Genomic DNA, 14,605 nt, shown 5'->3' on the forward strand with positions numbered 1-14,605 from the left:
GGGACGGCAGGCGGACCAGACCCTCTTCCCCTGCCCGCCCCTAGGTCACTGCGGATCTCTAAGCCCCGCCCCTACGGCTACCAGAGGGGAGGACAGACGCCCTCTTTCCTCCCTCGCGAGCTCTCGGCAGGGGAGGGGCGTGAGGATGGGGGGGCGGGGGGAATGAGCCAGCGTTGTCATGGCAACCAGGCTGGTGGTCTGGCCCGGGAGACCCGAAAGGAAGGGGAGAGAGCGAGGGGGGGAGAGAGCGAGGGGGGGAGGGAGGGAGGGAGGCGGCGCTGTGGGCTCGGCAGGCAGCGAGGGGGCGAGGCCGGGGCCCGGGTCTCCCGGGAGGAGTTGGGAAACACCCGGTAATTCTCGCGGTTGATTCCTGGTGGCGCAGGGAGCCCGCGTGTTGGCGAGTGTGTGTGTATGCGAAGTTCCTGGGTGAGTGTGCCCCTCCCGTGCCTTCGTTGGTGCATGTGTGTGAGCTTGCACACGTGGGGGTCCAGGCGTGTGTGCACGGGAATGCCCAGGCGAGATGTGTGTGTGTGCCAGCCTGCGTGCACACGAGTGTGTGCCAGCCCGCGTGCCCGTGCGGGAGCGCGAGCACACGTGTCTGTGTGTGCACTCGCGTGCGCTCCTGAGTGTGCCCGGGCTGCGCGTGGAGGGCGGCGGGTGTAAGCCGGAGAGTCCACCCCCTGCCCAGCCCGCGCCCCTCCGCCCCCGCCGCGCCGGCTGAATCCTCGCCTCCGCCCGCCTCACCCCCTCCTCCCGCACTTTCTCGGCTCCCTCCCGCTCGGCGTGGCGCTCACAGCCCGACTCGCGCTCTTCTTGCTGGCCGCCCGGGAATCGCCGGCCGCCGCCGCCCAGCCTGCGCCCGCCGGCCGCCCAGTGCCTGGCACCTGTTGGAGGCACAGAAACAGGTGCAGGGGGCTGGGCCGGCCGGGGGCGTGAGGGTGAGGGTGAGCGCCTTAGCCTGTGTGCTCCGGGGCTGTGCAGCTTTCCTGCGGCTGAATTTCTGGCTCCCCTTGGGAGGCACGGTCAGGAGGCATCACCTTGGGCTGCGGGAAAGACAGGAGGCAGCGGCAAGGGGGACCAGGCAGACAGACAGATCCCGGGGCAGAATGAAGGCTCAGCAGGAAGTGGAAGCCCAGAGGGGTGGGTGACACCCGGACCAGACTTGAGCCTGGTGCAGGGGATGGCCAGAGCTTAGAGGCAGGGACCTCTGGGGGTTGCTATGGGGTATACAGGGCCCAGGCACAGAGGGGAGCCCAGGATGAGAGGACTGAGCCTGGAAGATGACAAAGGGACAATCTGGAGGTGGGGGGCAAGGTTGAGGGGAGCCAGGACCTGTCTGCTCTGTGTGCCGGGAGTGGCCTGGCAGCTCAACCCCTGTGGAGCCAGGCTCCTGGTCTGGAGGGCCCAGGCCTCCTGCCTGCCCACTCCCTGGCACAGGTTGCCCTCTCCCTTGACACCTAGGAAGGGTGGCCAGAGAGGGCCCCACAGACCAGGAAGCTCAGCCTGGCCCTCAGCCAGCAGGCATAGGTATGAGGAGTCAGCCAGCCAGCCAGCCGCCGCCAGCCCTCACACCCTCCTCCCCCAGCCAGGGGTGCTGCATGAGGGGCCGCAGGGGCGACCGCATGACCATCAATATCCAGGAGCACATGGCCATCAACGTGTGCCCCGGGCCCATCCGGCCTATCCGCCAGATCTCTGACTACTTCCCTCGTCGGGGACCAGGACCTGAAGGCGGGGGCGGGGGCTGCCGGGAGGCCCCAGCTCATCTGGCACCCCTGGCTCTAGCCCCTCCTGCGGCCCTCCTTGGGGCCACCACGCCTGAGGACCGAGCTGAGGTGGACAGCTATGATTCAGACGATACCAGTGAGTCTGGGGACTTGAAGGGCTCCTGGTGTTAATGGGGGGCCTCCAGGCTTGTGGGAGGGGACAGGCCCTGCTGGGTGTGCACTAGCCGAGGGGGGAGGAAGGATGAGGGATGGTGGGGCTGCCACCACAGCTGCAGTCCGGGTGGAGATTACAGCTTGAGCAAGGCTAATATTCAATATTTCTGCTGAGACACTCCACCACCCACACAGCCCCAGTGGCGGCCGAGCCAGGGACCCAGACGCACACATGCACATGCCCACTCAGCCTCTTGCACACACTCACGGGCCCACAGAGATGGAGTCGTGCACATCCACGTTCAGCCATGGGTCCCTCACACACACTTGTCTTGGCATGCCGACTCATGCCACCTTCCCCTCTTCTGCAGCTGCCCTGGGCACACTGGAGTTCGACCTTCTCTATGACCAGGCCTCCTGCACTCTGCACTGTAGCATCCTCAGGGCCAAGGTGGGCACTCCCTGCCTGCCAGGCTCTGACCCTATGGGGTCCCAGCCTTCCTTCCCTTCCCCAGTGTTTTATGCTTGAACCCCACTCCTTCCTGCCTCCTTGGCACCTTCCCTTGAGTGCTGCACACCTTCAGAATCCTGCTTTGCAGAGGGCGGGGGAAGGGGCTGGGAGTCACCATTCTCTTTGCTGTCCTCCCTCCAGGGCCTCAAGCCCATGGATTTCAATGGCCTAGCTGATCCCTATGTTAAGCTGCACCTGCTGCCTGGAGCCTGCAAGGTAACAGTATCCTCTTTCTCCCAATTTGGTCCCATCTGTGGGTCCAACCCAAATTCTCCCAGCCTCTGCCTTTCTCTAGGGGCCTCAGGGACAAGTATCAGAACCCTTTTCTCCACACCCCAGGCCAATAAGCTAAAAACGAAGACTCAGAGGAACACGCTGAATCCTGTGTGGAATGAGGACCTGACCTACAGTGGGATCACAGACGATGATATCACTCACAAGGTGCTCAGGTGAGGGCTCAACCTCCCTGCTGCCAAGGATTCTAGCCTGGCACCTCCTCTGGGACACCTGTTATTGTAACTTTCTTTGGTTGGGTGACCTCTTTTTATCCCATTAAGCCCTTACCTTGCTGATGCTCAAGAACAATCAGTGGCTCTCCAGCCCCTTCAGCAGCAGGCTGAGATATTTTCCTGGCCTTGCCACCCCCAAAGTACCTCCTGCTGTTCCTCCCATAGAGGACTACCTAGCGTCTTCTGGTTGTCAGTTTTATAACTCCTGACTTTGTTGGAAGCTCTCGGCTTCCTCTCTGCCAGCCTAAATCCCACTCATTTGGAGCTCAGTCCAAATTCTGCCTCCTCCAGAAAGCTTTTATGGGACCCCTTGTCAGAAGCTCTGACCAAAGTTGGATCTGTGCTTTGGTCTGCCTGCCCTGTCTTGTGTTTACTTAAAACCTCTGAGGGAATTTTTCGGGGTCAGAGAACTTGTTCTGTCATTGAAAGAGATGGAGATGTGGGATGCAATCCCTCAGGGGTAATGAAAGCAGTGATGCCTTAGTTTTTGTTCTTGGACAAGAGTGAGCCACAGAAGGGTCTGCATCAGGGAAGGGGATATGGTCAGGGCTGTTTTACAAAGATCACTTTGGGGGAGTGAGGGACAGAGGCAGAAACCAGAAAAGCTGGCACCATGTTTGAGATGTGAGAACGGGGCCTGAAAATTACTGAGAACTCACCAGTGAGCAGTTTTTCCATTTCTTTGTCAGTTGACCCTCAGCATAGCTTCCAGATTTGGGTACCCATTATCTCCATTTTACAGATGGAAACTGAGGCTAAGGGAGGTTAAGTGACTTCGCAGGTAGGTAATAAATGGCAGGACTGGGACTTCAACATGCCCACATGCCACAGCTGCTCAGCACATTAGCTGGTCACAGCAGCAGCAGCATGAGTACAGAGTGGGCAGACGGAAATAAAGACCTTCACTTCTTAATTGCTGGGTTGACATGTCTCTGCCAGCTTGATGCCCTGCTCCAGGTGGAAAGGACAGGAGGGCCCAAGGAGGTGAAGGGTCCTTGATTGCCTGTCCCAGACTCCTCAAGGCCCTTCTAGCTCTCACAGCCTGCACCTATGGTCACATCCGCCAACACACACCTGCGGGGTTCAGACAGATCCTGTCTCCTGGATGGGGATGGGGGCAGTCCCTAAGATTTGTGAGGGCTTTCTGCAGATCCTGAAGGGCGAGGGACACTGGAACAGGGCAAGCTTTAGGGCAGAGCTGAGACTGGTCTGAGAACCCTTCTCCCACACTGGAGCAGGGCTCAGGTACGGGGGCCCTGACCCTGAAGTTCCCTGCCAGGATCTCTGTCTGTGATGAAGACAAGCTGAGCCACAATGAGTTTATCGGGGAGATCCGAGTGCCCCTCCGCCGCCTCAAGCCTTCGCAGAAGAAGCATTTTAACATTTGCCTTGAGCGCCAAGTCCCGGTCTGTGTGGGAGCTGTGGGATTCCTGGGGGGGGAGCCCTAGAGGCCAGATTGCCAGAAGCTTCTCTTTGCCCCCTCAGCTGGCTTCACCCTCTTCCATGTCTGCGGCACTAAGGGGCATCTCCTGTTACCTGAAGGAGGTGAGGAGCCTCACAGGGGCCATAGTTGGGTGGGAGGTGGTGGAGGACCTGGATAGACCCCTGTATCTGTCCCCTGCAGCTGGAGCAGGCAGAGCACGGACCTGGGCTGCTAGAGGAGCGCGGGCGCATCCTGCTGAGCCTCAGCTACAGCTCTCGGCGCCGGGGGCTGCTGGTGGGCATCATGCGCTGTGCGCACCTGGCTGCCATGGACGTCAACGGCTACTCTGACCCTTACGTTAAGACGTGAGCCCTCACCTTTGCCGGAGCCTGAACCTGCCCGAGATCCTCTGGGGCATGGCCTGTTCCTATAGCCCACTGTCTCCTCCCCAGGGACCCTGAGCCTTGCCCTAGATTCCTCTGGGTCTTGGCCTATCCCTAATCACATTCCCACCCCCAGGTACCTGAGACCAGATGTGGATAAGAAATCCAAGCATAAAACACGCGTGAAGAAGAAGACTCTAAACCCGGAATTTAATGAGGTAAACATGGACAAGTATCAGAACCCTTTTCTCAGGGACAAGTATCAGAACCCTTTTCTCCACACCCCAGGCCAATAAGCTAAAAACGAAGACTCAGAGGAACACGCTGAATCCTGTGTGGAATGAGGACTGAAATCAGAGTGGACTGGGGACCAGAGCAGGGATTAGAAAGGGCCTCACTGGAGGTGTGGTTCATCTTGTCCCCAGGAATTTTTCTACGAGATGGAACTCTCCATTCTAGCCACCAAGACTCTGGAAGTCACTGTCTGGGACTACGACATTGGCAAATCCAATGACTTCATAGGTGAGGCGAGCCCAGCGAGGTGGTGCCCAGGGTGGACTAATGGGCAGGAAGCCAGGCCCTGACTCTGTCTGCTCTTCAGGTGGTGTGTCCCTGGGGTCAGGCGCCCGAGGAGAGGCACGAAAGCACTGGAGCGACTGTCTACAGCAGCTGGACACAGCTCTGGAGCGTTGGCACACCCTGACCAGCGAGCTGCCCCCTGCGGCTGGGGCTCCTCCCTCCACCTGAGTGGACAGCTGCTGCCCGGCACAGGCCCCTCGGGCCAGGTCCAGTACCCAACCCTCGCACGAGTGTGTTGCACGTTTACACAGGGTGGGATGCCCCCACCCCACGCCACCTTATTTGTGTGAGAGTCTCTGTGACCGTGGGTCTGTCTTGTGAGGGACTGTGGAGATCTGTATTCACATATGCAACTTCCTCTTGCCTGACTCGCTATCACCTGCAAATATGCAAACCACCCCGCCTGCACACCTGCGGGGAGTGCTGTCAGAGCCACACCCCAGGGACCCCTGCTCCTTTCTCCAGCCTCTCCAGGCTGCCCCACCCCTCCCCGCACGGGAGGAGGTTGGATTCGGGGAGGTTTGGAGGAGGAGAATGTTCCCAAAAGAGAAGAGGACACACAAGAGAAGAGCCACTCCTTTAATACACAAAAGTCCTAGCCCTGTACAGCTGCCCTTCTAAAGGGGTGGCCATCACTGGGTCTCTGCCTCCCTGTGAGGTAGCAGATGCTTCTGGCCACTCATTTAAATAGCTGTCCCCTAGATGGGGCTGGGATGTGAGGGCAGGGCCCCTGCCACCTTCCTGGGGGACACTCGTGCATGTTTACGCCTTCTCTGATTGTGTCAGTGGCCGAAGCATGGCAACTGGGCGTCAATAAACATCTCTGAGGAAGCTGGGGCTCATGTGTGCTGGCACAGGGAGGGGGTGCTGGCCAGCGGTTTGGCAGAAGACGCTGGGTGGTCACTCCGGGATGTCAATCACCAGGTCATCGTCCCCGTCCAGGGCATCATCTCCACTGCCTGCATCGCTGAACATCTGCCGCGGGACGGTGCTCAGGATTGTGTGAGGGGGCATCTTAGGAGGGGGCAGGGGGGTCAGGGCAGCTCCAACCCCAGCTCCAGGACCCCGGGCAGGGAAGGTCAGTGGCCCGCCCACAGGGCAGTCAGGGGGTCCCACCGCCATCTGCAGCAGGGGAAAGAAACAGAGGGAAGACTTGTCAGATCTCCAGGAGGCTGCACACCACCCCTTAAGGCAGTTCTGAGGGGTGGGGAAGGGGCAAAGGCTCATTCAAGGGGCAAAGGACACAGCCAGTCAGCCAGTGCTGCAATCAGGGACCTGCCCCACCTTGGCCCCTTCAAATTCCAAAACAGCAAGTGCCTGGGAGTGAGGGGCAGTGATGGAAGGTATGATGATGGGGGAGGGTGGGGTGACTGATAGGAAACTGGGAAGGGAGATTGGGCCCTGCCCTCTCCAGGGAGGCACCCTGGATGCCCTGTAACAGCAATTAAAGCCAGTCAGAGCCAGAGACAGCACGGAGTGCCTACCTCCTCCTGCCTCTGGGCCCCTCAGGTTCCACCTGCCACCAAGGCCTGTTCTCCCCCTCCTCCTGCAGGACTCACTGGTTCAGTGGAGGGTATCACAGGCCACCCCAGCCAGGAGCCTGGGAGGCTTCTTCGCCCCCCCAGAAGTTTCTATTACATCTGGGACAGACCCCTCCGTTGGATCCCCGCAGCCACTGGCCTGGGCCAGGCCTCCTCTCAGCTCACCTGTGCTAGGGGACCAGCCTCCTAACTGGACTCCCTGCCTTCAGCCTCTCCCAGATCCAGCTCCTCCTCCACACTGCAGCCAGAGTGCTCGCTCTAGAACACAAACCTGAGCATGTCACTCCTCCACCTGAGGGCCCTGGCCCTCCTGCCCTCAGGACAGGCAGTGCAGTGTTCCTGACAACAGGCCAGCCCCTCCACCTGGAGCATCCTTCTCTATTAGTCATAAGTCCTGCTTTATCCTGAGGCTGGGAAGTGGCCTCTGTCCTGACCAACCCTCCAGTCCCACCTCGGCAGGTCCTCAAAAAGCCTTCCCAACAACAATTCTCTGAGTATGGGAGGCAGCCCTCATGCTTAGTAGGCACAACCTGAGCACCTACAATGTGCCAGGTGACTTCAGTCAATGATCTCCAATCCTTAGGGCTACCCTGAGTGGGAGGAGGGTTACCTGACAGGGGAGAGAACTGAGGCTTAGAAATGGAAGTTTTAAGGAATAGACCTACCAGGTCCTCACTGGGCAGTGCCTAGTGTGGCCCTGGACTGGATATGGCAGGAAATAGTCACATGTCGACTCCATGGTGGCCTCCCAATTGCTTTAACACATCTGGCCTAATGGCCTGATCTCTGCTTCTCAAGGAGCCTCACCCTGACTTCTGCTCCTGGGGTGACACGGGGGACTAGAGTGAATCAGGCTGCAGGCACAAGAGCCTGCCAGAACAGATGGCAAATTGGAGGCCCAGCTCTGAAAACCAGACTGTGCTAAGCGCCCACAGGTCAGACACACAGACACTAAAAAGAGCAGCTATGTGAGCTATGTGAGCCTCCCTCCTCTGGCTACTACCTCTTGATCCCTACCTGTTCCCCATATCCTCCCCTGGCCTGGACTTCCTCAATGGCCTCCTCGGTGTGACCAAGAACTAATGTGGCTCTGGCCTGCTGGGGCTCAGGCACTATGTTGCAATCTCCACGCTTTACTCATTTAGCCTCACATGATTCCAAGGACACTGAAGAAAGTGAGGGTCACAGAGTTAACGACATGCCCAAGACCACATGGGAGGTGGAAGAGCCCGGATTCCAACCCGGGGCCTTGTGCACACTAGGCAAGTGCTCTACTACCAAGTTAGACCAGGCCCCAGCGTTTTTTTTCTTTTTTTGAGTCAGGGTCTGACTATGTTGCCCAGGCTGGTCTTGCACTCCTGAGCTCAAGTGATCCTCCTGCCTCAGCCTTCTGAGTAGCTAGGATTACAGGCGTATGTCACCCGCCTGGCCAGGGCCCAGCTGAATGTGCCACCTCTGCTCATACTTGCCACCTCCCATCTCTTTCTCACCCACAATCTTCAGAGACTCCGACTCCCTTCACAGTAACGGACCACCTTCTTTTCCGGGTATCCAATCCTTCTTTCTATAATCCCACTCCACCCTGTTGTTTTCCCAATATTGTTCTCTCATTACTCCTCCTACAGGCCACAATTTCCACTTGGTCTCCATCTCCCTTCCTACTAGCCTGGACTATCCAGATCTCACTTACTCTCCACTCAAATGTTCTCTCAAATCTTCTCTCTCCTCTGAGCACTTCCCTGATCTCTCCCCTCCCCCACATGCGGCGACTGACTTGGGCCTCTCTCTCAACCAATATGTTGTGAGAGGAAAGATCCTATGAATCTAGAACTTAGCTCCGGCATTGTTCTGCTTTAGGCCCCAGCTCCTAGCAGACGCCTCCTACTGCCCACACTTATGCCGTTGCCAGAGTCCCCCATCTGCTCCAGACTGCCCTGGTTACTTTCTCCACTCCTGCCTTTCAGGCCAGAAGCAAAAACCTTCAGCAGGGGTATTACCAGCCAGCTGTTGTGTTGGGGATGGGACCCAGGGCCTCGGGCATGCTAGGTAAGTGCTCCACCACTGAGCTGCACCCCAGCCCCAGAACCCACCCTCTTAACCACTAGACACAACATCGTATTTTGCTTCTGACTTCAGAGCCAAGAGCCATCCACCCTGGTCCCAAATCAACTTTGATTCCAATCCGAATGAACAATGTGCCCTCAGTGGGCTCCTCATCACTCCTGAGGCTCCCTCTCAGCCCTCTTCCCTTCCCCATCCACCTCTGTGTTGAAAACTTCCAGTGGCATCCCCGAGAACCCCATGCTCATGTATCCGATGCTGACATTTCCAGGTGGCCTTTTAACACCAAGCTCATCTTCCCTCCAGATTCGGCTCCTCCCACAACTCTCCCCATCTCAGAAAAAGGCCGCTCCACTTCCCCAGTTGCTCAGGCGAGCATCCTGGAGTCTGGCTGGGCCCTCTCTCCCTGTTACAGCTACACTTGGTCTCCCAGGAAACCTGTGGCCCCTGCTCTAAAACGGACACCTGTCTCACTCTGTACTCTCTCCACAGCTACCAGGTTTTCTGTGGGTCACTTCATCACTGTCATCCTGACTTGTCCCCTACCCCTGCACCCAGGCTGGCCTCCACACAGCAGTGTTGGCAAGGTGACCAAAATGTAAATTGGAACAGATGCCACCTTTGCTCAGCCTCCTCCAGTGGCTCCCATTTCAGTCACTGTACCAGCCACAGTCTTTCAGAAACTGGAAGGGCCTTCACAGTTGCCTACATCTTGTCCTTCAATTGCCTACGTCTTTGACCTGCTCTGTGATCACTCTCCTCCACTTCCCTCCCACCAAATCCCTGAACAAGCCAAGCATGCACACTCCTGGGGCTTTTGCCTGGCTGTCCCTGACTGAAACCCTTTCCCTGGGATCCAAGTGGCTTGCTCTCACTTCCTTTAAGTCTCTACTCAAGTATATCCCAGACCACCCACCCTGGAGCTCCCCACCCTTTTCTTGACTGTTTTCTCTCCTGACACCTATTCATCTTGTTTATCTTCTGTCCATCTTGCTAGAATGTGAGTTCCACAAGGGAAGGGGTTCCACCTGCTTTGTTCACTACGGCAATGTAGCACCTAGGATGGTGCTTGGCATGAAGCAGGTGCTCCACCAACACTTGATGATTCCATCTAGTTTGATCACTTACTCTACAGATGCAAAATCTAGAACACTTATAGAATCAGAGAGACCTGCTCAAAGTTGTATAACCATGTTATACTGGGGGAGTACTGATTGAATTCTAGATCCCACAATTTTGCCCCGCTCTGGGGCTGCCTGGTTGTCATACAGCACTCACGACCTGTGCAAATGCACCCTGCCTGGGACCACACTGCAGACCCTGGGCATGCTGCCACTGTGTAAGGGCAGGACTCCAGGCATCCTCACTCCAAACCCCCCAAGGCTGGTTCTGCCCCAGATTTGTCTCAAAAGAAGTCTGAGTCAGGACTTCTCGGATCCACCCCTTAGTGCCTAGTCCTGGGCTGGACTCTCAGCAGTTCCAAATAAAAAATGGATACCCAGCCCATCTTGAGCCTCCCTCAGATAGCTGTCCTGCTGATGGGGCCCCTCCCTAACGTCCCCAAATCAGGGTACCTTGAGTTTCCGGGGCAGGCGGGGTCGTTTCTCCCGCTTGGGCCTCAGGGGGCTGGGCTCGGGCAGCTGCAGGGCCAGGTAGTCAGAAGGGAATGGGGGGTAAGGGGGAGAAGCCAGCTGCTGGTGGGAGTGGGGGATGGAGATGGGAAATGGAATGGGTCAGGGTGAGGGGTGAAGGGAAGAAATGCAAACAGGAGGAAGAATGGAAAAACAAAAGAGATGGTGATGAGTGTGGCTCCCAGGGCTCCTGAGAATAGAAGGGGAAGGGACAGCAGCAGGACTATGTCCTGGGATCTGCTCTCCTCAGTCATTCTGTCCCTTGTTCCTACACCAGAGAGAAAGTGGGCAGCCCCGACACTCCCTCCAGGGATGCTTGCTGGCCATACCCAGACAGATGTCCCCAGAGTTGGGGTGACTGTATGTGGAGGCCTGGCCCCTTTGCCCAAATGATGCCCACCTTATTCCCAGGCATCTTAGTCCACCACTTCCTACCCTTGACCCCAACTCACCGAGCTCAAGTATGGGGAGGGGGCTCCAGAGGCCTGAAGGGGAAACCCTGTTGAAGGAGGCAGGGAGAGACTGGAGGGGGAGGGAGCACCCCCCAGCGGAGGGCTTCTTTTCCTGGAGAAAAGACAGAGGAGGAAGTCAGAGGCAGCTGGGAGGCCCAGGTCCACCCCCCACCCCCATGGCTGCTTCTTACCTTTTGGGGGCTGGTGTGTCAGATAACTTAGGTGTTCCCTCTGTCTCGCTGTTCTCTGAAGATGCGGTGGCATCTGAGTCTGTGTAGGAGAAGAGCTGGTCAGTGGAGGCTGGGGGCTCACAGTCTACTTCAGAGGGCTGTACCCTCAACACTTTAGAAGGAAGCTGACACCCCAGCTGGCACACACATACGTACTATTCTGGGGAGACCCACAGCTTCCCCAGCTTTCACAATCTGTTTCCTACTCTGGCTTCTTCATAACACATTTGCCAAACATGTACTACGTGCCAGGCTCCTTTACACTTACCGCCTCTGGTCTTCATAACCATCACCTCCACTTTCCAGATGTCACTGAGGCTCAGAAAGTAAGGTATAGGACTGGGACTTGAATTAACTGTGATTCCTTGACTATTTTACGTAACTCCCTCCTATATGCCTCCAAGATGCCTTCAGCTCCTGCCTGCTCCACATTCCATATTCTGGGTCCTGTTAATCTAACCCTATCCCAATAAAACTGTCTTTTCTGTGTGTGTAGTCCTGGAGATCTAACCTAGGGCCACACTCATGCTAAGCTCATGTTCTACCACTAAACTATACACTTCAACTCCTAAAACTGTACTCTATCATTCTAACCTCTTTACTCAAAAATATAATTTTTTTGTGTTCAATACTTCTTCCTAGAAGACCCATCATTTACTTCAAAAGTGATGAATATGATATATGCAGTTGCTGATTTCTCTTCTTTTTTCTTTTTTTTTGGTGGTGGTTCTGGGAATTGAATCCCAAGCCTCATGCACATTAGACAAGCACTTTACTACTGAGCTACATCCCCAGCCCCTCAGACAAATCTTTTAAAATAGTGGATTCAAGTCAGGTAGAGTAGCATGGTCCTGTAATCTCAGCTTCTTGGGAGACTGAGGCAGGAGGATCTCAAGTTTAAGGCCAGCACGGGAATTTAGCAAGACCCCCGCTGAAAAACAAAACAAAATTAAAAAGGGCCAGGTATGTAGCTCAGTGATAGAGTATTTGCCTTGCATGTGCAAATCCTGGGTTTGATCACTAATAAATACTCCCCCACCCTTTCACACAAAAGCAAGATTGAATGCCACCTTCTCTCAGAAGTCATCTAGAATCTCAGGCCCAGTTAATTGCTGGCTCTCAGAACCCTCTACTTTCACTTGTCATGGTTTTCCTCACACTCTGTGAGAAGTATCAAGTATGAACATCTCCTTGAATAAACTTTGGGTTCCTTTAGAATAAAAGTAGAGGCTTACATCTCTGGCAAAGCTCCCCAGATTTAACCCCCTCTGATCATGAACATGCTGGGTTCTCTCACCGCCCCATCCTGAAGTTTCAGGAAATTACTGAAAGACTTTAGGGTGGGGAGAAGCACAGAATGAGGAGCTAAAATAAAGCCAAACTTTTTGTCATGACCTACGTACGCTGGTCCCTGCCTACTTCTAACTTTATCTACAATTTTCCTATAGTAGTAAATGAATAACGGGTGTTGTATGGTCCAACAGAATATTATTTTACAGCTTTTTCAAATTCTGGGTTTCAATCCACTAGTGGTCATGAAGTTTGCAACCAGCGTCAAAAGTAGTCTAAAAAACAGGGTTGAACTACATATAGTGATATTAAAAATGTTTTGTTAAATTTGATTGTATAAGTGTATATGTGAAGATTTGATCAAAATGTAAAATATATTAACAGTATTGTAACATTGTTAATTGTTAATACTAAAAACAATATGAAAAACAATGCCCTATACTCTTCATCCCTGTTACTCAGACAAGCCTGGCTGGTTCTTACCTTAGGGCCCCTATATTTGTTATTCTGCCTAGGAAGCTCTAACCCTATACTCAGAAAATTGGCTGCTGCTTCTTTTCTTTTTTTGTTAGTGGGGATTGAATCCAGGGGCACTTTACCACTGAGCTACCACCAGTCCTTTTTCTTTCTTTCTTTTTTTAAAGACAGTGTCTTACTAAGTTGTTTAGGGACTCACTAAGTTGCTAAGTCAACCCTGGAACTTGTGATCCTCCTGCCTCAGTCTCCCAAGTCACTAGTATTACAGGTATGTGCCACAGTGCCTGGCGGGCTTTTAGATTTTTAAGTGATTGAAAAAGCCAAAGAAAAATCATACTTCATGTGGAAACTAAATGAAATTCACTTTTCAGTGTCCATAAAGTTTTATCAAAACACAGCCAAATATGTCAATACTGGCTGAGGCTGCTTTCACACCAGCTGAGTAACTGCTTAAAGAAAGCATATTCCACAAAGTCTAAAACATTTACTATCTGAGCCTTGACCAAAAAAAAAAAAAGTCTACTCTTGTTCTACTTAAATCACCACTTCACCACTGCATTATCCTGTTTTTTATCTAAATCCTTATTGCTAACTAAAATTCTAGTTCATTTCCTCTCGACTAGAATAAAAGTTACAAGAGACCACGTGCTTTGTCCGTCTTTGCTACTGTTATATTTCTTGTGCCAAGCACAGAGCTTGAAACACAGTAGATGCTCCATAAGTACTTGAATGAAAGAATGGTAGAGGTGGAGGCTTAAGAACCATTGGAGGCTGCATCAGTTTCCAATGCCTAAGAAGATGGACCCAGGAAGACTTGCTTAAGTGCCAAAAGCCACGTCTACCTCCAGTTTTTCATGACCTTACTCACCAGAGGAGTCTTCATCCACGTTCTCATATTGCAGAAGTCGGTCTAGGAGAAAACTGAGGGAAGAAGTGGGAAGGAGAGTGTTTATTCCCATCTCAGCAATATTCTCCCGACCCTCCTAGAGGGTCCAAAGGATTCTACTAAGAGCCCATGCATTTGTGGTCCTACTCCAGGATGGGGCCACATGGTGGATCTCTAGGAGTCACACTGCCCTCGTCCCTGCAACTTGCCTCACCTCTTGTCCCGAGAAACCTTCAGTAATTTCCTCTGCGCCTTCCTCAGCTCCTCCTGGAAGCACTCGTGTTCCTGTATCACGAGCAGGGCGGGCGCTGATCAAGAGCGGTCGATAAAGGGGCCGGGAACCCGAAGACAGCTCGCCCCACCCCCTTTACACATGGGTAAACTGAGGTCCTCTCAGCGCCAGGCCTCGCACTCCGCAACCTCCCACACCAGCACTCACGTAGATGAGAAATTTGAGCTTCCGCTTCAGATTACGATATTTCTTTTTGTAGTCCACTTCACCGTCTGCCGGCCCGTTCATGACCCGCCCCAGAGCAGCAACCCAGTGTCGGGCGTCCAGCTACGGCGAGCCGGGTCCTTCGGGTCTCTCGAGCCCCCACTTCCGGAGACTCTGCAAAGCAGTACCTTCTCGGACTACTACTCCCGGCGTGCCCCGCGCGCAGGCAGCGTGTCCGCACGGACCGCCCTCCTGGGGAACACCGGGAAAGGAACGCGGCTTCTAGTGGCTGCGCTGAAGATGGCGTAGCAGCGGC

General features: G+C 54.7%; 2 protein-coding genes across 5 annotated transcripts; one reads left to right on the forward strand and one right to left on the reverse strand.

The window, feature by feature from the left end:
- Positions 1–1,598: 1,598 nt before the first annotated feature.
- Doc2a (double C2 domain alpha) lies at positions 1,599–5,526 on the forward strand. The gene is made up of 10 exons (XM_027948398.3): positions 1,599–1,863; positions 2,252–2,331; positions 2,533–2,607; positions 2,731–2,840; positions 4,180–4,306; positions 4,386–4,445; positions 4,525–4,688; positions 4,843–4,924; positions 5,132–5,228; positions 5,308–5,526. Exons 1-10 carry the CDS (start codon positions 1,599–1,601, stop codon positions 5,451–5,453), a joined length of 1,206 nt encoding a protein of 401 aa, XP_027804199.1. The 3' UTR covers positions 5,454–5,526.
- Positions 5,527–5,850: 324 nt separating this feature from the next.
- Positions 5,851–14,502, reverse strand: Ino80e (INO80 complex subunit E). 4 transcript variants are annotated; one of them, XM_027948403.3, is made up of 8 exons: positions 14,293–14,502; positions 14,068–14,138; positions 13,836–13,888; positions 11,162–11,240; positions 10,971–11,082; positions 10,462–10,578; positions 6,992–7,084; positions 6,322–6,407 (listed from the first exon to the last, which is right to left on the reverse strand). In XM_027948403.3, exons 1-7 carry the CDS (start codon positions 14,371–14,373, stop codon positions 7,013–7,015), a joined length of 585 nt encoding a protein of 194 aa, XP_027804204.1. In that variant the 5' UTR covers positions 14,374–14,502; the 3' UTR covers positions 6,322–6,407; positions 6,992–7,012. The 4 variants fall into 4 exon arrangements, with proteins under 4 accessions (XP_027804201.1, XP_027804202.1, XP_027804203.1 ...); XM_027948400.3 differs by lacking the exon at positions 6,992–7,084 and having other exon boundaries at positions 5,851–6,407; positions 10,462–10,581; XM_027948401.3 differs by lacking the exon at positions 6,992–7,084 and having other exon boundaries at positions 5,851–6,407; positions 14,293–14,501.
- Between the last annotated feature and the right edge of the window lie 103 nt (positions 14,503–14,605).

Source organism: Marmota flaviventris, chromosome 19 (genome assembly GCF_047511675.1).
Source record: "Marmota flaviventris isolate mMarFla1 chromosome 19, mMarFla1.hap1, whole genome shotgun sequence".
NCBI classification, from domain to species: domain Eukaryota; kingdom Metazoa; phylum Chordata; class Mammalia; order Rodentia; family Sciuridae; genus Marmota; species Marmota flaviventris.